We start from the raw sequence: 21,705 nt of genomic DNA on the forward strand, positions 1-21,705 counted from the left end.
TGTAGGCTAGGAATAATGTTTGGGAAATAAGTGTTGTGGTAACTTATCTAGACAGGGATGTTAGGACATGGTGGTGGCCATGCCAGTTCTCGGTGTCTGCTTGCCTTGAGTGTGCTGTAGGCCATCTTTTAGCCGCTGAGTAGTGTTGAAGCTGAAAGGAAAGGAGAGCTCTCTGCTCTTACCTCAGTCTAGTCTCACAGTCAGCTTCAGCCTATGCACCCAAAGCCCAGGTGCTGGGGTGGGAAGGACGGCCACATCCCACAAAGCTAAACCCCCCTGTGAAGCCCTCTGTCTCCTTGGCCAAACCATACCCAAGATCGTGGGTAATTATGTCAGACTGTATGGCTTCTCTAATTTGTTATAAATTGGGAAAAAGAAACAGGTCGCTCATTTGATGTATCTGCACTACTCCACACTGGATTTACCTAATACATTCCTTCAAATTGCTCCAAACAAATCTCATGTCCATGTTCTGCTTAAAGAAACTTCATTGTTTATTACCAATGCAAGAGGCTACAGAAAGCCTCAGAAATGCAATCTAGTTACATGGCTTGACTAATACAATCATTTGCTATAATTTATATTAGTACATGGCTTTCTCTTACTATGGCTTTTTAAAAATAAATGTTAAAAATGTGTGTGATGGCACACACCCTTAATCTTAACATCCTGGAGGCTGGAGATCTGTAAAGTCGAGACAGCCTGAGACAGCCTTGCAAACCTGCGCCCTCCAGGCTAGCGAGGGCTACAGATCAAGACCCTGTTTCCACCAGGAAGGAAGGAAGGAAGGAAGGAAGGAAGGAAGGAAAGAAGGAAGGAAGGAAGGAAGGAAGGAAGGAAGGAAAAAAGTGCATGACTCAATAAAAAATAGAAGAGAGGGCATGAGTGTTTTGATCACCCGCTCTTTAAAAATTACGAATCATATGTTTCCAGGGATTAGTCAGTATAGATAGGTTTAGATTAGAAGATATCAAATAAATACTGGAAAAATACTTTAAACTGAGCTCAACTCAGATATGGTAATCTTACTTAAAACTCTGGTTTGTATCTTTAGTATTTATTACATATGCCGACAGGAACGGTGTCATTGTTCCGGGTCCTCACTCAGTAATCTGTAGTCACCTCAGACAAACGGAAAGGAAAAGGTACTAAACTGCAGATTAGAACATTATCTGTCTTCTGTAACAAAGCTGCGGCACCCACAGATCTGCCTCAGTAGAAACCAATTCCCTGATTCACTGTACACAGTAAATTCCACACAGCAGGGAGCACCCCATGCTGCTTCCAGACAACCCGCTGCTTCTGAAAGCTGGCTTTCCTTGAGAGATTCTGACGTCACAGAGCCACAGAAACCGAGGGCCAAGGCGGTGGTGAGGCATCAGCAGCTGCAGCAGCATGGCACAGTCCTTCCGGTCATGGCGTGGCTTGGGATGTCCTCTTTCCTTCTGTGCCAAAGCCCTCTGAAGGTTCTAGAGCAGGATTCCACTTGGTCAGAGTACATCTCCCACTAGGCCTGCTGTGACCAGAGGAACCGGTCGCACTTCTCAAGCATGCCTTGTATCAGCGCTCTGAAATCCCAAGAAAGAAACAAGCAAGTTCAGTTGTCCTCATTCATTCTTGGTAGCAAATGAAAAACTCTGTAGATGTGAGAGGTTGAAGCCAGTACTGCGGGTGGGACGCCGTGAGGCAGGGGACTGATGCCTGCCAGGCACAGACAAGGCCTCAGGTTCAATGCCCACCCGGTGTTGGGAGGAAAAAAAAGGAAGGGATCAACAGAATAAACCAGCAACTGGAGTGGAAGAAAATATATGCAAATCCTACCTGGTAACAGGTACTTATACTTCAAAACTGATAGAGTTCCACACTAAAGCATCAACCTGATTCTAAAATGGGCAATGGCCTTAGTTGTTTCTCCAAAGATGATCTCAAAACCAGTAAGCACGACTGCTCATTCAGCGTCAATAGTCATTAGGAAGATGCAAACCAGGTAAGCAGCTCTAATGCAAATCTTTAAAACTTTACATTTATGTAAATATTCCCAAGTCCAAAACATTCTGAAAGCTGAAATACTTCTGTTCTCAGGTGTATTATATATGGGATCATCAAGCTATCCTGTTCTCAGTCTACTCAGATGAGGGGTCTGGGATGCTCAAACTCAACAAATAGAACGGTGGTTGCCAGGCTATGGGACGAAAGGTCTGGCTCATAGTTACGGTGTGTGCCAGTTCACAGAAGAGAATACGGTGGAGATCGGCCACACAGCAAATGCATACACTAAGTAACTAAATGCTCTAGACAGCAATTTCACATGGACTTGCTTTCCTTTTCTACAAGACAGTAATTACTGCTATCAGTCAGGCTGGCCTGAGGCTGCTGATCCTCCTGTCTCAGTATCCTCAGGGCTGAGATTACAGGTGTGTCCCAGGTATGTGCGTGTGTGTGTGTGTGTTTAACTATATGTTGAACCTAGGGCTTCATGCATGATGAGTTACATCCCCAGCCTTTTTTTTAACTTTTCGAGACAGGATTTCATTAAATCGCCCTGTGTGTCTTTGAACTCGTGGTTCTCCTGCCTGTGTCTTTTTTTTTTCCGGAGCTGGGGACTGAACCCAGGGCCTTGCGCTTGCTAGGCAAGCGCTCTACCACTGAGCTAAATCCCCAACCCCCTGCCTGTGTCTTCTATGGAGCTAGCTCACAAGCCTGAGCCCTCAGGCCTGGCAATGTCAACCCCACCGAGGACACAGTACTAGGGCCCTCACATAACTAACCTGAGAGTATCCTGACCCTGGTTGTGAGTAAATCATATCTTGGCCTCTTTTACACCATGGCCAGCAGGTGTATCTCAGTCTCCTTGTGTACCCAGGAGGGACACAGATACAGTCTCTGCACTCCCATCCGTCTCCCTCCGCTAGTCTGAGGGGGTCCATGTGCCCAGGCATCACAGAGCGTGCACAACAGGGTGGCATTACCTCTGCCTTCTCTCAGCAATCCTCAGGATGTCACAGGTTCTGGTAAACTTTTCTGACAACTCAAGGGCCAGACCGCACTCCTGTAGCAGTGACCAGGCCCTATCTGGGCCCATGGCCTTAGCTAACAGGAGTGCCACATTCTCCACATTGATGGGGGTAGGCCCATCACTGAGGCTCCCATTTAGTGACTCCTGAGGAGCTGGCCTTGTGTTCTTGTTCTGTAGTAGATGTAGGAGAAGCTTCCATTCCTCCAAGGTCTCAGGGATCCACCCTGTACACAGAAACAACAGTGGGGTTGACCACAAAACACACAGGCTCCATACATGAAGCATCAGAACTGTAAGAGCCCTTAAAATCGAAGTCAAGAACAGAGGCTCTTCACCTCAGCACGAACCTCTGAATACACAGAACTAAAATGTATTCTTAAACATAACATCCTAGAATTGCAATGAGGACTAAAACAGACACTCCCCCCAATCTTGCAGCAAGCAGGTTAGTAAAGGCCTTAAATGTACGAGCACATCACTACTCACAAACCATGTTACGTATGCTAAGGGAAAGAACAATGAACTCGAGACCTGTGGGTGCTGTTCAGAGCATCTGAGAAAGGTTCCGTGAGAACCTAACATCTGAGCAAAGGCTAAAGGGTGAGCCAGGCAGGAGGGCACAGGCTTGCATCTCCATGACATCCAAACGTGGAGTAGGAGCAAGCAGGGAGTGAAGAGGATTGTACTTCTGACTCAGGAGACATGGAAGATAATGTGACACAGCAAAGAACCAGCTGAGTTAAGGAGATGTCTTAAAAGACTACAGTGAACCAGCAGTGGTGGCAGACCCCTTTAATCCCCGCACTCAGGAGGCAGATAGATCTCTGAGTTCGAAGCCAGCCTGGTCTACTGAGCAAGTTCCAGGACAGCCAGGGCTGTTACACAGAGAAACCTGTCTCGAAAAGCAAAACAGAATAAAACAAAACAAAACAGCCTACAGTGCATATGGCAATGCAGTAAGGATGATAGATCAGGTCGGGCTACGGACGGCTAACAGTATGAACTGTGTATGGGCTCAGTGCAAGGGCTTTCAGGGAGGGAGCCACACTGCTCAACTGATTTACTTTATTGGTGTGTGCGTGCGTGCGTGCGTGCGTGTGTGCGTGTGTGCGTGTGTGTGTGTGCATAATACACACATGCAAAATGTACACATATGCATTTCCGTGAGAACATGTGTACTGGAATCTAGAGAAGCCAGAAAAGGGAGTTAAGAGTCCCTGGAGCTGGAGTTGTAGGCAACTATGACCCACCCAACATGGGGTGATGGGAACGGAACCCTGGTCTTCTGCAAGAACATCAAGTGCTCTTTCCTGCTGGGTCACCTTGCCAGTCCTTTTTTTTTTTTTATTTGTTTGTTTTTTTGTTTAAGAATCATTCTGGCAGCTGAAACTGAAAGAGCTTTAAAGTGGGCAAGAATAAAAGCCAGCTATGGGGCTGGAGAGATGGCTCAGTGGTTAAGAGCACTGACTGCTCTTCCAGAGGTCCTGAGTTCAGTTCCCAGCAACCACATGGTGGCTCACAACCATCTGTAATGAGATCTGATGACCTCTTCTGGTGTGTCTGAAGACAGCAACAGTGTACTCACATACATAAAAAGAGCTGTGCAGGCATGAAAGTGTGTATCCCAAGAGTTTGTTGTCTCATTGTATATGGAAAATGTGGCGTATAATGCTTAAAACAGTTGCTAAATAGGAAAGATGGCAGAATATGCCAAAGAGTAGGCAAAGCCCCCACAATTTCAACAGCTACTGCGATTATGTAGACAACCACTAAAACAGCAGACTTGCTTACTGAAAGGAGGAGAGACTTCCAGAACAGCTCAGTTCTGGAATTCCACTGAGGAATGAGCAGTGGGATGTACGTACCATTGTCCCCTTCCATCAGGCTGACATCATTCAGATACACAATGTTGGTGAAGGCCTCCCTCCTCCTCTCCAGCTCCAGACAGAGGGTAAGATATCCAGGCCAGAAACTTAAAGGGATGGAAGTTGATGAAAGGAGGAAGGACAGTGAGTGTCTGTGAACCGCGCTGCCCATATTAGCCACATGTGCTCATTAAAGCTTAAGGTAAAAGTCAGTAAAAATTAAAATGCAGGCTTCATTTGTTGTTTGAGATAGGTCCTTTTTAAAAAGTTTTATTTATTACAAAAGACTATAAATTTTTTCATGTATATTGCATTTTGCCTACATGTATGTCTGTGCACCATATGTCTGCCTGTTGCCCAATGGGGAGGGAGAGAAATAGGTAACAGACGCCCTCGAACTGTTGTTATAGACAGCTGTGAGGTGGCAGGCAAATGCTAGGAGTTGAGCCTGGGTCCTCTAGAAAGTGCTCTTCATCCCTGAGCCGCCTCTCCAGCCCCCGTATGCATAAATATTTTTCTCTATACATGTTTGTGTGTAATGTACATGCCTGGTACCCAAAAGGCCAGAAGAGGGCATCAGATCCCCTGAAACTAAAATTAATCAGTAAAATTAATCTAGCAAGTAGGTGCTAGAAATTGAACCTGAGTCTTTTGAAAGAGTAGCAAGCGTCTTAACCACCAAGCCATCTCTCCAGTCCATAAAAATCAGTTTTGTAATTAGAAATTGATGATCACAGGTGGGGAGTACAGTAGAATATTTCCATTATCACACAAACTTCTGTTTAACAGCCTTGATCTGATGCACTTGAGAAACAAAGCTTTATGTACCTTTATGTACATGGCTACTTTGCCTGCATGTATGTGTATGCACCCCATGTATGTCTGGTATCTGTGGAGGCTAGAAGAGAAGGTCAGATCCCCCAGAATTTGTTGAGGTTTGGTCTGTTGCCAGGTATTGTAATGCAAATACTGACCCTGGTTGCCCCCGGAGACAGGAAATTCTCACACAGACCCAAGTGATGCTGTGTAACCTTACCGCCCAAGTCATCCCTGACTGGTGAATAAACACAGCTGCCTACAGCCTGTGGCTGGGCACGAGAGACACAGGCTAGGCGGTGTTTTGGTTCCCAGGCTGGGGGTCTGAGGCAGGGACCATGAGGAGAGGAAAGAAGGTAGAGAGAGAAGACACCATGGGGTAGGTGAGTCATGAAAACATGGCCCTGGGCTGGCCAACTGGAGTTAGAGCTGCCCAGATGGAACTTGGAACAAAGCAAGTTATAAGTTGAGGTTATTGATGGCAAAGTATATTCTTATAGCTTAGAGGGGAGATCTCTGCTCGGCTCTAGTGCATTAAAGGCTTATTATAAATATAAAAGTTCAGTGTCTTTTATCTGGGAACTAAATGATCTAAGGTGGGGTAGAAACCCACTATTGAGTTTAAATAATTAATACAACAAGAATTGAAATTACAGATGGTTGTTCTTAGAATCAAACCTGGATCCTCTGGAAAAACAGCCAGTGCTCTTAACCCCTGAACCCAGCCCCTACTTTTTTAAGTTTAAATATTGAAAACAAAATCAGAATGTGTCTCCCAATCTCAACCCATGGGCCTTTCCTTGGCACTCTCCCTACTCACCAACCCAGCATCCTGTAATAATTAACATGACCCGTTCTGCAAGCTTTGCTCTCTCCCGCATGACACCAGATATAATCTCCAGGGAGTCTAAAAGGGGCCAGAGAGATGGTTTCTCAGGTCGGGGCACTGCTGCCAACCTTGACAACCTGAATCTCCAGGACCAACTCTAGACTGTTCTCTGACCTCCAACAGATGACATGGCATGCACATGCCCCCTCCCCACCCCATCCGTCAATGTCAATGAACAAGCAAGCATCACATAGTTGCCATCGCATGAATTCCGTCTAAGGGGAAAGGAAGATAAAGGTCCCTCTAAAACACTCTGCTTCATGGAGCAGAAGCTGAACCAGGGACAGTGACTCATCCTCTCACTAATGTGCGAGTTTCTCATCCTCTACTGCTCCCCTTAGCAGACCCACTCAGCCCACAGCTTCCAGGGCTGAGTCCCAACCTTTTCCCTCCAGGGAGCCTAAGCTGATTTCTCCCTTCTTGGAAATCTTTTCATTACTGTAACAGGCATGGAAATGACATGAAAGGACCTGAGGACTGGCTATAGCAACTGGGCCAAGAGAATACAAAGAACTCAGGAGGGCCATTTTCTCCCCATAATACAGGGACACACCTCAAAGGCAGCTGATGTTTACTATCCTTAAGGTGTGGAGCTGGAGAGACGGCTCAGGAGTCAAGGTTACCCGCTGCTTTTACAGAGGACTTGGGTTCCATACTCAGGGCCTGTATGATGCCTTACAACTCTTAGAAGACCCGATGCCCTCTTCAGGTCTCTGGTGCACAAACATTCATGCAGGCAAGAGAGCCAAGCACAGAAAATAAAAACGTTAGTACTTTCTTTAAAGGTGCATTTGCATTTTAGTGTTAAATTGAATCCTTGCATAATAAGGCACACCAATGCAGGACCATCACTAGAGGGTCATTCCAATCTCCACACAGTATCTACACACGTCCTCACTTACCCATAAGACCTACAGATGTCAGTCATTTTCTCTTTGGTTGCAAAGTCTGCAGGAAGTTTAATCAGAAGAAGAATCAGCTGGCTATAACCCCAAGAAAGCAGGTGTGAATGGGGCCTATGAAATGAAAAAAATACAGCCAATTAGATTGGAATAAACCCCATGAAGCACTTTAGAATCGTCTACTAGGAAAGGCTATATAATGAAGCATATTCCACTATGTCCAAATATTTCTATCTTGCTCTTAAAAAATTAAAAATAGCTACTTTTCTTATAACTTGTTCATCTCGAAATGAAACAAACAAACACCAGAAATAGGGACTGGGGGTATAACTCAGTGTTAGGGTGTCCGCCTAGAATGTAGGTACTGAGTTCAATTGTAATACCAATCAAAACCTTGAGTATATCACTCACACCCACTATGCATCTTCCTAGGCTTTTTGCCATGATGTAAATCAAGTAAGGTAGGCGCTTGGCAGGAGGCAGTGCTTTCCGAAGTGCTTTCTAGAGGAAAATACAAGGACTGTCTCTGAGGCACATACTGGTAGGTTTCTTGTTTTTGTTTTTGTTTTTCAGATACTAGGGGTACATTTATAAACTAATTAACATACCTTTAAAAAAAAAACATTTTCTTTTCTTTAAGATAGGCTAATCCAGGGTTTACTGTTGGTCTACAAAGCTGCAGACAGACCAGTTGAACTCTTTGAAGTTATGTGCAAATGTTTACATGAATGTGCATTTTCCTGAATGGAATCGTGGGATTCTTAGAGGGTCAGTGAGTTCACAAGTGTTCAGAACTGCTAGGATTAGCAAGGATATGTGATCTCACTACTCCCGCTACAGGGTTAAGTTTTTCTACTGCTGTTCCTAAAGTGAGCCTGAACGCTCTAAGTGAGAGAACATGTCAGACTGCTTACCTGGGATGTCCTTCATCATCCACTGTACTTGTGCTTGGTGGAGCATCATGGGACACTGCCAAAAGCAGCCATTCAAGTCTTAAAGATTCTGGTTGTAGAAGGAACTCAAGGAAGGATGGCCTGAGAGCAAGTTGGAGAGAAAAACCACTAATCCTCATGAGAGGAAACAAATGAAGGGACATAAAGAAAAAGATTAGGGGTAACTTGAAAGCTCCTAGAGGACTAGCAGCGCCAATGAGAGCACCAGTCTGCTAAATGCGTAGCCAAGTTGAGGTGAGGAGGGAAAGCTAAGGGGGTGGGTGTCAGGAGGTCAGTGTGGCAAACAGAAAGGACGTTTCCCATCTAATGATGAAATGGGAGTTTACTGTTACGGAGAAGAGAAATGATGGCCCATGCTGGGAGAAGAAAAGCACTGGGAAAGAGAACCACTCAGAGAGCTGGGCCTCCACAATGAAAAGCACTCACTGCCGGGGGTGAGAAGCTTGTCTGCTTTAGCTGAAGCCCTGCCATGCCATTATTTTATGTATGTGTCGCCTCCCTGTGTGTGCCCCACATGTATGCACTACCGTCAGTTCACTCAAGAGGGCCTCAGATCTCCTATAGCTGGAGTTACAGACTGTCGTGAGCTGACATGTGAATTCCGGGAATAGAACCCCAGTCCTCTGCAAGAGCAGCAAGTGCTCTTCACGACTGAGCCATCTCTCCAGCACAAACCACTTCGTTTTCTAGAGAACCTGAGACTGTCAGAGAGAGGAGGTCAAGTGTGGTATGTGTGCATCTGCAGAGTGTGCCATGGGGGGGAAGGGGATTAAAACTGCCCAAATCCTCATCTTCTAGAGTAGCTGACAATGAAAATGTGACCGTTGGGGATCGAGACCACGCACGCCTTCTCACCACTGGTCCTCGGGCCTGGACTTCACCAGACTGTCCAGATAGGCCAAAAACTGAGCCGGATGACGACGGCAAAGCTGCGCAATGTCGGAAGGTGAGATGGACGGGTAAAACTTGATCAAGGCTCGAAGGGCAGGCTCCCCAAATCTGTCATACAGCCTGCACTTGAAAACAGAGCACATTAGTCTCCAATTTCAATGCCACAATATGGCTTGGTTAGACTTAGGACTCATTAGAAGTAAAACCAAACAGTCTAATACGATGCACAATATGCAAATGAGTCAAATCAGATAGTAAGCCATAAAAACATTGCAGCTGTTTCAGTTCGCACAAACAACACACAGGACAACCTACCGGGCGGCAAAGGCAATCAGCAGGGGACTATGGGAAGGGACGGAGCCATCCAGCAACTGTAACCCGGTGGGCAGGTCTCTTTCTCCCATCTCCACGTAGGCAGGAGTAGAACTTGCCATTTCTGAAAATAAAAGCATGGCCTTTCCCTTCACCTCTCTGCTGCAGATATTCACGACACATGCTCTCAACAGCCTTCCGCACAGCCTACTGTCACCCACGAGCACAAGACCCCAAGATCAGTTAAGCATTGCAGGAAATAAGAACAGAACCTACCAGGACGTGAACTCAACCTTTAAAGGCCACAAAGTTAAACTGGGAAATAAAACTCAGCAGAATCTTTATTTTGGTGCGTGTGTGTGCTGGTGTACCCAGAGGCCAGAAGACAGCATTGAGTCCCCTGGCACCGGAGTGGTAAGACAGCTGATGTGGGTGCTGGGAACCAAGCTCAGGTCCTCGGTAAGAGCAGCAAGCACTGGCTTAACCTCTAAGCCTCCTCTCTCCTCTCCTCCGACTCACATAGTGCCATTGTCAGAGGACGAAAGAACAAATAGCAACAGTGGAAGTGACTATTACGCTTTGAAAAAATAAGCTTATAGGGTTGTGTGTGTGTGTGTGTGTGTGTGTGTGTGTGTGTCTATGTACTGTGTGTGTGTGTACTGTGTGTGTACTGTGTGTGTATGTGTGTGTACTGTGTGTGTGTGTGTACTGTGTGCATGTGCGTGTACTGTGTGTGTGTATGTATGTATGTGAGTGTGTGTACCATGTATGTGTGTGCTTACAAGTAACATATCTCTATTATCAAAGGCAATCTGCTCAGTTTTTACAGAACCTGTAACCCATATCATCTTTTAGAATTAAATTAAGTAAAATTGATTTGAAAATAGTTGCCCTTTAAAAAATAAAACCAAAACAAACAAACAAACAAACAACAACAACAAAGAGATCAACCGCAATCAAGCAAATCTTCATCCTTAAGAAGAAAGAACTGACTTTTGGGAGCAGTCAGAAATCATTTACAGCCAAGCTCAGTGAATGAAGTGAGTGGAAATCTAATTTAAAAAAAAATACTTTTCTGGTTTAAAAAAAGAAAAAAGGTCAGCCACTGGTGGTGCATGCCTTTAATCTCAACATTTGGAAGGCAGAGCGGGTAGAGCTCATGAGTCTGAGGCCAGCATGTTCTGCAGAGTGAGTAACAGAACAGCCAGGGCTCTGGGGAAAGACCCTGTCTCAAAACAAACAAACAGGGCTGCAGAGATGGCTCAGCGGTTAAGGGCACTGACGGCTCTTCCAGAGGTCCTGAGTTCAAATCCCAGCAACCACATGGTGGCTCACAACCATCTGTATTGGGACCTGATGCCCTCTTCTGGCGTGTCTGAAGACAGTGACAGTGTACTCATATACATAAAATAAAGAAAACAAACCGAACAAAACAAACAAAACGAAAAGAGAAAGCAAAAATGGTACGACTCTGAACTTAAGTAAAATGTGGCTGTGGTTTTTCTTCCAGTAGTTTCCGATGGTCCTGAAGACATATACCAAAGGACAGTTTCAGAACCTGCCTTCCATCAAGAAAACACTCAGCTGGTTCTGGCGCTCTCGCTGCTGGCAGGAATGCAAGCTGGCACAGTCGCTATGACTGTGGGGTTTCTCCCAAAGCTGGAACTAGTTCTGCCATACGATCCAGGTGCATCACTGCTGGGCATCACCCCAGTCAACACACCAAGACACCTGCTCAGCCACGTCAGCTGCACCACAGCTAAGAAACGGGGCAAGCCTGTGTGTCCATCAGAGGACCATGTGGGACATGTAGAAGATGAAATGTATGCAGTCAAAGGAAAATGAAATCATGACATCTGTGGGAAAATGGATGGAACTGAATCATGTTAAGCAAAATAAGCCAGACTCAGAAAGACTCAGAAATGCCATATGTTTTCTATTGTGTGGATACAGAGAAAGGAAGAGAGCAGAAGAGAACTGGAGGGGGAAAGGCAGCAGCTGAAAAGAGGGAAAAGGCAGGGGATGAAGGAGGAAAAGTATGTAACATATGAAGATGCTATGATGAAACCCCTTACTTTCTATGTTAATCTAAAAAATAACTTTATTATCAGTGAGTGTGTGCATGTGTGGGGGCAGGAACGGCTGCAACATCATACACATACAGGTGAGAAGACGACTTTGTGGAGAGTGTTCTCATTTCCAGCCTTGTACAACAAGTACTCACACACTCTGAGCCATCTCTCTGATCCCCAAAATTAATTAAGACAAAACACGTTTCGTAATTGAAACATTTTCGGAAGGCGGTAACTATCTAAAAGCCAGTATTCAGCTTCTACTTAAAAAAGAAAGCATCCGCCCCAAACGGCTTCCCATTTGACTATGTCAGGCAAGAACTTAAAAGAGCTGGAGACACGAGGAAGGCTTCGTACTGGGTACCCCAAATGTCAGCCACACCCTGCATGCTCTGGCCTGCTGTGACACAGTAACAACATCACAGCACTCAACTTTCCTGCCAATTTCTAGGCATCAAGGTTGAGTACCACACAGGAGAAAGAAGAAAACCAAGTTAAGTTAGGAGCAGTGAGACACTGTGAAAAGAAGCGTCTTGCTTCTTATTTCACAGCACACACAATGCTTTCAGCTCCACGTGAGCTGAGGCAGACCTGTAACTACAGATGCACTGTCTAGGTAGCTAAAGACCTTTAAGTTAGACAATATGCGAGATTGTTTCCCTGAGGCAGTACACTTTGGGCAGTGAAAAAATACAGTCTCACTTACTGGAGACAACACGGCATCTATTACTCAAGCAGAACTCTGAAGGGAAATAAACCACTTCAAAAACAGGCTAATAGAGCAGAGAAAAGAGCAAGCGTGTGACCATGTGCATGAGGATGGCAGCTAGCGGGAGCTGCGGCCAAGCCTGAGCAGACACTGCTGCATGGCCAACACAGACCTACAAGCTCCCATCCTCCTCACACAACAGGACAGTTCCTCCATTCCCTCTCACTTAGGTAGTACTGGGGGAAGGGATTCTCGCCACCATAATGTTAAACAAGACTCATAAGCCACCACCAAGTAGCACTCAGCAGACAGCACATTCTACATGTTCTCCCAGACACAGCAGCCCACCTTGGCCATGAACCTTAGGAAAGGAGAGAGCTGAAAACACTGTAGGGAGCCCCAAGAGCAGGATTCTGCAGAGAGAGCTGTCCACTGACTGAATGGAACCTCTCCCAGAGTATTACACAAACAAGAACTAAGATATTCTATCTGAGTGGGACGATGCATTACAGCAGTTTAGTCGGCCTAGCTACTGTCTCTTTGCCTCCATCGCCTCATCTAGAAAAAGCATTAGCACCGTCTACTCTGAAGTCTGTTACAAGCGTTCACCACACTTCTCAGTATATGGTATACTCAATGTACTCTTGTGTTAGCAAGTCACCAAAAGGATTTTCTTATCTTCCCATATCCACACTCATAAACATTTTACTTTAACCCCAACTGTTCTAACATTGCTATGTCATTTCCTGAATGTCACTTTAAGAAAAATAAACTAAGAGTAACAAAGTAAGTCAATGTTTAAGGAAATATTAAAGCTTAAATTATGGGAAACAGGACCATTGAGATGGCTCGGTGGGAAAAGATGCTTACTACCAGTCTGACACCTGAGCTCCATCCTAGGGACCCACGGGTGGGAGGAGAGAACGGACTCCAAAGTTGTCCTCTGACTACAACTGTGCCATGACACATACACACACACACATGGATGCAGGTACACAAATGCATGCACACGGAAACACACGTGTGTGCATGCACACACACGCGCGCACAGACAGACACACACACACCACACGGGGGTGGGGGGGGAGGGCTGGAAAGATAAAAGCACGTGCTGCCTCCTGAAGAGGACATAGGTTGATTCCTTCCATCTTCAAGAGGAGCCCCACAACCACCTCCAACTCCTGCTCCAAGGGATGAAGGGATGTGATGCTCTCTGGTTTCTTTAAGCACCTGTATGCATATGGCACACATACATAGAGAGAAGCACACATACATGTGTATATGTATGTACAAATATGTATTTTTTTAAGGGTGAGTAGAAAACAGAAGGGAGTCTGGCCAGACAGAGGAGAGGTTTCTATCCAAATCTTTAGTCAAGTGCCCACACTATAAAATGCCTCTACAGTTGGTAATGCCACAACAGTTACCTTTTAGTCCTTCAACAAAAGTGTCCCAAACACAGGGGCTGTAGTGACTAAGCTTGACACTCTCCTTTGCCCTTTTCAAGTCCAGGAGAAAAAAGTACTTCTTCAGGAAACGACAAGCCAGGGTCTCTGGAGAGAGCTGCTGCAAAGCACAGTCCATGTGTCTACTATCGCTTTCCACCGCAGAGGTCAACACGTTCAGTTCCAAGCACAACGTTGTCAATTCCACCAGGTCCTTCTGAAGGCTGTTTGCTATGGCGTAAGGAGGACAGACTTGAAAACTGTCGGCCGAGGGCTCACTCAGGCTGCTTACAGAGTCACAGGTTGTCTGACCGCCAGGTTCTTCAGTGCCTAAGGTGACCCTTCTTTCTTCTCCACTCTCTTCACATAATACTCTTTTTTCTGACTCACCGAGGAGGTGCGTATCCAGGTTCGATTTCTCGGGTAGACTGCTGGTGTTGGAAATGGCAGCAAAGCCTTTCATGGCAAATGTTTTTTCTAACTGTGAAAGCCACTCGTGTAAAACCGCTCTTAGCAACTTGGGTTCAAACAAAACCAGGGGGTCCAGTAACTTGGTCCTGTATAAAACAGATCAATGTAAAGTTGTCTCATTTGTTCTTGGAAAACAATTTAAGCAAATGTAACTGACAAAGCACACCCATCTGGGATAAATGCTGTTTTCGAGCATTTTAAATGGCAATTATCCCACAAGCCTACAAGACAGACAACATTTGACTCTGGAGCACATTACTGATTGGTGACATCCATTGCAGAGAAGGCTACCTCTGACCTAGACAGCCGAGACCAGCGCTGGTGCAGTGCAGGGGGCAAGCCCACGCACTGTAGACCCCCCACCCCCACTCACACTGCTTCTGCTGTCGCTGCTCTGAGTCCCTGAAGCCTGTCTTCTTCAGGAGGTTGATGGATTTCTTTCTCCCTAGGAAAACATGAAAAAGAAAGAATCTTATTCACAGGCAACAGGGCAACCATAGCTTTCTTACCTAGACCAAGGCTTCTACTCCTTACTAAATGGCAAGCACATTACGTGTTCCAATGCCTTCAAGAGCCTTTCCCCCAGTATCTCATTAAATATTCTGTTCTCACTCATCAAGCAATGGCCTAGTGCTGACAGCCCAGACAGCAGTAGAGAGGTAAAGTTACAAGCAGTCAGAAGAGCTAGGACACAGCCTGATCCTCTTCGTCTCCTCCTCATCTAACGTTCCTCTGTCCTTCCAGGAGTGTGACAAGATGACAGAGAAGGAGAAAGGTGAATGCGGTACGAGATGGAAACTCGGTCTCAACAGTTACTAATTCTTTGTGAACTGTGGAATTTGCAGATTCTGCGCTATATAACAATGAGCAGTGTCACACACACAGGTCTCCAACAGCACCGTCTATGGCTTCTGCACACTGGCAGCTGCCCTAGCATTTTAGACTCAGTCACAGGCTTACTCAGTGTCCTCCTCCAGAGGGCAGGTGACGGCACTCACTTCCTCTTCATGAACTTGGTCAGCATCCCTGGGTTCCGATGTCTCTTTCAGCTCTGGGCTTGCATGAAGGGTGCCAATCTTCTCAGTAGTCTTACGCACAAAGCTAGAAACACTGGAAGTCAAATATCAAAAATCTAACATGAAATTATATCAGCACTGTCAAGAGTTGATACATAACACTAGTTATATATCACAGTTGCTATAACACTGGTTTCTGATGTTTCTTTGTTTGCATTAGTACTATTAAGCCAGCTTGAACTTAATAACAAGACAGACTCTGCTCATAACTTCTCTAATGAACCACATTTCACATGAGTCTCATATAAACTTACGATAAAGTGACTCACTGTGTTTATAGAACTGTCGTGAAGATGGCTGGTAGTGACAGAAGCCTTTAATTCCAGCCTTCAGGCAGGAGGCAGAGGCAGGCAGAGCTCTGTGAGTTTGAGACCATGCTGACCTTGGTCTACAGACCAAGTCCCAGGACAGCTAAAGCCACACATAGAAATCCTGCCTCAAAAACAAAAACGCAGCAGCAGCAGCAGCAGCAGCAGCAGCAGCAGCAACAACAGCAACAACAACAGCAGCAACAACCACCCACTGTCCTGAGACCAGTGAGTCACTGCTAAAGGGAAGGTTTCTACTCCAGTTGTCCCTGCAATGCCATGCCTCCTTCAACTCAGGCAAGGCAAACATGTGACCATTAGCCACTTCCAACTCAGAGAACAAGGATTTCTTCGTGGAACTTAGCTCCCAACTTTTCACAAGAGCTACAGACAGAAGGACAGACAAGAAGGATGTGTACTCAGCAGGACACAGGTAAGGAGCTGAGCAGAAGATACATCTTCTCACTCATTCTCAGGGTCAAGACTGGGAAAAATTTTCAAAAATCTCTAATTTCTCCTGGGTGGTGGTGCGTACTTTTAACCCCACATTAGAGGCAGGTGGACCTGCCAGCCCATTCTACAAATGGAGTTGCACGTCAGCTGCAGCTACACAGTGAAGACATGTCTCCAGAAGGGGAAAAGCTCCAATTCTGACTAAGAGAAAGGACCAAGGACTAAAGGGCCAGCAAGACACCTCAGCAAGTGAAGTGCTTACTTCTCTTTTAGAAAACCTGGTTCAGGGCTGGAGAGATGGCTCAGCGGTTAAGAGTACCCGACTACTCTTCCAGAGGTCCTGAGTTCAATTCCCAGCAACCACATGGTGGCTCACAACCATCTGTAAAGAGATCCGATGCCCTCTTCTGATGTATCTGATGACAGCTACAGTGTACTTATATATAATAAATGAATAAATCTAAAAAAAAAAAAAAAAAAAAAAAAAAAACCTGGTTCAGTCCCAGACTCCCACGAAGGCTCGCAAGCACCTCTAACTCCAGGTCCAGAGGATCCACCACAGTTCTGCTCCCACAGACACACAGCGGTGCACATAAGACTCACACAGCCTCACACAAATACAAATAGACAAGCCTTCACACGCACAGACTACTGGGCCAGCGACACAGCTGAAGAGGTAAAGGCACTGGCCACCAACCCACAGGATGAGTGAGATCCCTAGAGCCCACACAGCAGAGAACTGATGAGACACAGTGGTCTTCTTCCTCCACGTGGACAAACTATGGCATACACCAGAGAGGAGACAAAAGAACTTCTTTTTGCTGTGTCTGGGGTGGAACTTAAATCCTCAGCTATGCAAAAGAAGAGGAACACTCAGTTCCCCAAGGTTAAAAGGAGAAATCCGTAGTTTATATTAACAAACTTAGAGACCTTTTTTATCCTTTGAAATGTCCTTTCCATCTCGGTATTTCATGTGACAACTAAAACCAAATGAGAATGGTATTAGATGACAAGATGGTTGCTTACCTGTCCTTAACAGCCTGAAGAGACAGGAGGGGAGAAGGAGAACGAAATGGCAGTGGAATGTTGAAGGGCAGAAACGCTTCCCCCTTATCTATCTCAGACATCATTGGACTGTGGGAAACACTGTCTGGTAAACGAGAAAAACAAAAATCTGATCACATGGAAGATTTTTTATAAACTAAACAAATTCAGAAATGAATAAACCAAAGGAAATGAAGGATTCAATACCAAAATCATAACTGACCCAGATACAAATGAGCACAGAACACAGGTTTATGGGATGCATGGATGGTCCACATGAAACACTGAGCCAGGTACCTTCATCAACTACTAACCCTGAATCCCCACAAGCCACAAAGGTAGTTTAGAGTTTCTACTACTCTCTTCTCAACAGTTCAGTCACAGGAATGCTGGAACATTGAAAAGGAGGGCAATGGCTCCCAAACCTGGAGCCATCTTTCATTCCTGGTGGAACATAATGTGGTTAGTGAGGGAACAAACCTTCATCATTTTGGCTAATGATCTGTCTTAACCTGTCCAGCATTTTTGATGCATGACCCAAATTAGGTGCTTTACAAATGTTAGTTCAAACAAGAGGTTAAAAGACAGCCTATGTATCACTGTCTTCTAGTGACCTGCAGATCTACAGGTGCTGGTCTCTAACATGCTCAACTTACTCATACCTGACAGAAACTCTGCGTAAGATTATCCTGTCAACTCACTGAGAGCAACTGTTCCTTGTCAGTGACCAACAAGAGACACACTCATCACCTCCATTTCTGTTTGCACAACAGCCCTGCTCTGGCTGCTCCTCTTCCTGGTGTGATGCAAATTCTTTAAGTCTCTCGTCTTCTGAGAAGGTCTGGCTGTGAAGGGAGCAAGAATCTTCGTCGGACTGACTGCCTCTTCTACTACTGATGATACGATAAATACCAGAGTCCAAGATGCTAAAACTTTCCTACAAATGAAAAGAATTCCCCTCAAAATCAAAGTTCTCCTGTGTAACACAGCACAGCTTTTCCCAAAGAATGCCAGTGCTCAAGTCTAAGGTCAATGGCAGCACAGACTAGTGAAAGGAGTCTGGGCACCATGCATGGTGGTATCATGATACCGTGATACCATGTCGCCCACCACATTGCTTGCCTGTCCTGTCTTTGGAAAGCAGGCACCGAGGAAGGGCATTGGAATGAGACAGTTCTGAGACCTCAAGTGACAAAAAAACATCTGAAATCACAAACTGAAAACAACCTCACCTAGACAGGGAACTATGTGAAGAACATTTGAGAACAGAAGCAGTAAACAGTGACATGAACAAATGTAGCTTCAAGGTACACCTGACTTTCCTTCACTGTTCATGGTGGAAGAAAGCTCCCGTTACACATTGGATTCTGAATGTGTTCACACACTGATGCTCAGTCTATGGTGCTTCTGGGAGACGGTGAGCCTTTGAAGCGGAGCTCAGTGAAAAACTGGACAACACCAACCAACCATGTATTAAGCTTTCTCAAACCATATGCCAAATAACCTTCCCCTCTTACAAACTAGTTTACTGTAGTCTGTCAAAATAACAAAAAAGCTGGTATCTCCATGCCACTATTGCCCCCAAAAATACTACAAGGAAAGCAAAAAGATCCTTGGACTTACTCATTAAAGCAAAAAGATCCTTGGACTTACTCATTTCGCTGTGTGATCCAAAGCACTTTTTTTTTTTTTTAAAGATTTTACTTATTTATTGTAGGTATGTGAGTACACTCTTACTGTTATCAGATCCCACTACAGATGCTTGTGAGCCACCATGTGGTTGCTGGGATTTGAACTCAGGACCTCTGGAAGAGCAGTCAGTGCTCCTAACCACTGAGCCATCTCTCCAGCCTCCCCCACCTCCATCCCCTAAGCACTCTTAAAAGAGTTACTAAGCTAGCAACTGCTCAGAAGGTGAGGGCACTCGCTGCCAAGTAAGATGACCTGAGTTCAGAACTTACAGGGAGGCAGGAGAGTACTGAGTACGGAAAGCTGTCTCCCATCTCCATTTGTGTTTGTTGGCTTGTGCGTGCTGCCTCTTTCCCCACAACACGCACTAAATAATGAAGTTAAAAAGAAATGGCTTACATGTGACGAAATGGAGCTTCTTCTGCTGCTGCAAGCTGAATCCAAAGGCTCAAACTTGAAGATCACTTCTTCCAGCTGAGAAATTAGTTCACTGCAGGCTGTAAGGTCCAGCTGAGATTTCAAATGCTCCAATTTATCTGTAGACAGTGTTTTTCTTCCCTAATGAAAGGAGGAGAAAACTCCAACAAAACAGCTGTGTGTGGGGCTGGGGATTTAGCTCAGTGGTAGAGCGCTTACCTAGGAAGCGCAAGGCCCTGGGTTCGGTCCCCAGCTCCGAAAAAAAGAACCAAAAAAAACCACAAAAAACAGCTGTGTGTAGCTGCTTCTGTATCCAAACAGCCACAGCACTAAGTCCCTCTCACAAGAAGAAGCCTGCACAGATGTTCTGAGGAGGCTAAGGAAGCTAGCAAGCCTTAGCCAGAATATAATTCTACATCAAGTTACTATGTGTATAATGAGAACTCTTAAAACAAGCTCTACAGTTTAAATATATTTCTAAGTTAATCTGATTTTTGTTTTTCAAACACAGGGTTTCTCTGTGTAGCCCTGGCTGTCTTGGAACTCACTTTGTTGACCAGGCTAGCCTCAAACTCATGCAGACCCACCGACTTTTGCCTCCTAAGTGCTAGGTCTGAAGATGTGTGTTTCCATGCCCTGCTCGGATACTTTCTTTTTTTTTCTCTCTCTTTTTTCTTTTTTCTTTTTTTTTCGGAGCTGGGGACCGAACCCAGGGCCTTGTGCTTGCTAGGCAAGCGCTCTACCACTGAGCTAAATCCCCAACCCGGATACTTTCTTAAAATCCAAACCCACACTACCTTTATTACTCTTCACCCGCCCCAGATACATGTGTCATGCTTTCCTTGGAGACTTGACATGTGTAAGTCATGCAGAAAGGTTAATAAAGACAAGCGGCTTTATAACAATCCTGAGAGCTTAGACGGCTTCACCAACCCATAATGGACATTCACAAGTAAACTCCAACTCACTCTGCTGGTAATAATAGAGTTTTGGAAGAGACAGCATGTGCGAGCAGCCAGGTCCCACAGGCCTCTCCTTAACAGGCGTTCTACACAGCGTTCCACAGACAACAGGGAAAGATGTGAGATTTTCCCATTAAAGTGCAAACAGAACAATTCATTCTTGTAGACAGCTACATCCTGAATATCTAAAAACAACAAGGGTGAAAAAAAACCACAAGTGTGAAGAGACAGGATACTAATCAAACACCTCTTACTGTTTGTAAGGCCGCAGCGGGGATGCAGCTTGTGAAAGGGCCCTTAGCTACAATGGACCAGGCCCCACACTTGATTCCCAGCAGTGAAGTGGGAAATCCTACCATTTTCACATGCGCTACAGTCATACCATAAAGTGAATAAGATTTGGCTCACTTAAATTTGATCTCTTTTTATACTTGAACTTCAGTGACAAATTCATATTTAGATACTTTTCTAAAATTAGAAAACAAAAAGACCATACAGCTGTCTGATCTAAAAATCTTAAGTGTAATACACTGTTTCCTGTGACAAGGAATTGGGAGTGAAAAAGTAGGCAATATGCTTTGGGCTGGAGAACGTTCTACAGGGTTACGACCTGCTGTTCACAGGAACGGATCCTAACAAATATATAAATTAGCAAATGTATATATTTTATATTTAATGCCCCTTAAAACATAGCACATAAAATTAATCACACATGGATCAATGAAGACACTCTCCTCTCTCTCTCAGAAGACGCCAAAAGCCATCTTAGTAGCATGGGCCTGGTTTTAACCAAGACTACAGGGACTGATCGTCTTTGTGGTAGTCACATACAATTATTCCTTGCATTTTCAACTTTTTCATTATAAAAGAATCATCATTTATATATAAAATTACCCTTGACTTCACTCCAAAGAAGAACTTGAACATTCTGAGGAATGAAAATATAAATTCCCTTTTCTGTCCAAGTCAGCACACAGTGTTCACTGGAAGAGAAAATAAAAGAAGTCAAATAACCAAAACACCACCCCCACCACCACCACCACCAAAAATAAACAACCCCTTCAGGTTATAGCACATAGTACTTTATGATTCCCTGGACTCAATCTCTCGTTGGCTATTAAAAGAAAACACAGCAATGACCCATCTGAACAAACCTTACCATCTCCTTTCTAAGCCCAATAAAAAACACAATGTCAAATGGTGCCAAACAGGAAAATTTAGACACAAACACAAATAATTTCTAGAAAAAGAAAAGGCTGGTATCTGGCAGAAGAAATACCCTTTAAGAGGGACTTATGTGACACTTACTCAGCTTCTCAGATATAACACACAGACACTCATTTAAACAGACCAGGAACTTACAGGGAGTTACCTTAGGTGTCCCCCTCAGGAAAGGCAATACTCTGCCTTCCTCA

General features: G+C 44.9%; 1 protein-coding gene across 1 annotated transcript in view; it reads right to left on the minus strand.

Annotated features, from left to right (window-relative positions):
* Positions 1-470: 470 nt before the first annotated feature.
* Hps5 (HPS5, biogenesis of lysosomal organelles complex 2 subunit 2) overlaps positions 471-21,705 on the minus strand; it is a 39,502-nt gene continuing 18,267 nt past the window's right edge. The window contains 15 exon segments of the mRNA NM_001135612.1: positions 471-1,568; positions 2,970-3,240; positions 4,882-4,988; positions 7,489-7,602; positions 8,403-8,522; positions 9,297-9,452; positions 9,648-9,768; positions 13,853-14,427; positions 14,715-14,786; positions 15,302-15,451; positions 17,205-17,328; positions 17,973-18,159; positions 19,311-19,469; positions 20,297-20,475; positions 21,185-21,273. Of these exon segments, the coding sequence (NP_001129084.1) occupies positions 1,508-1,568; positions 2,970-3,240; positions 4,882-4,988; positions 7,489-7,602; positions 8,403-8,522; positions 9,297-9,452; positions 9,648-9,768; positions 13,853-14,427; positions 14,715-14,786; positions 15,302-15,451; positions 17,205-17,328; positions 17,973-18,159; positions 19,311-19,469; positions 20,297-20,475; positions 21,185-21,273 (2,485 nt within the window). The 3' untranslated portion in view covers positions 471-1,507.

The sequence above is a fragment of the Rattus norvegicus genome, chromosome 1, assembly GCF_021556685.1.
Source record: "Rattus norvegicus strain SHRSP/BbbUtx chromosome 1, alternate assembly SHRSP_T2T, whole genome shotgun sequence".
In the NCBI taxonomy this organism is placed as follows: domain Eukaryota; kingdom Metazoa; phylum Chordata; class Mammalia; order Rodentia; family Muridae; genus Rattus; species Rattus norvegicus.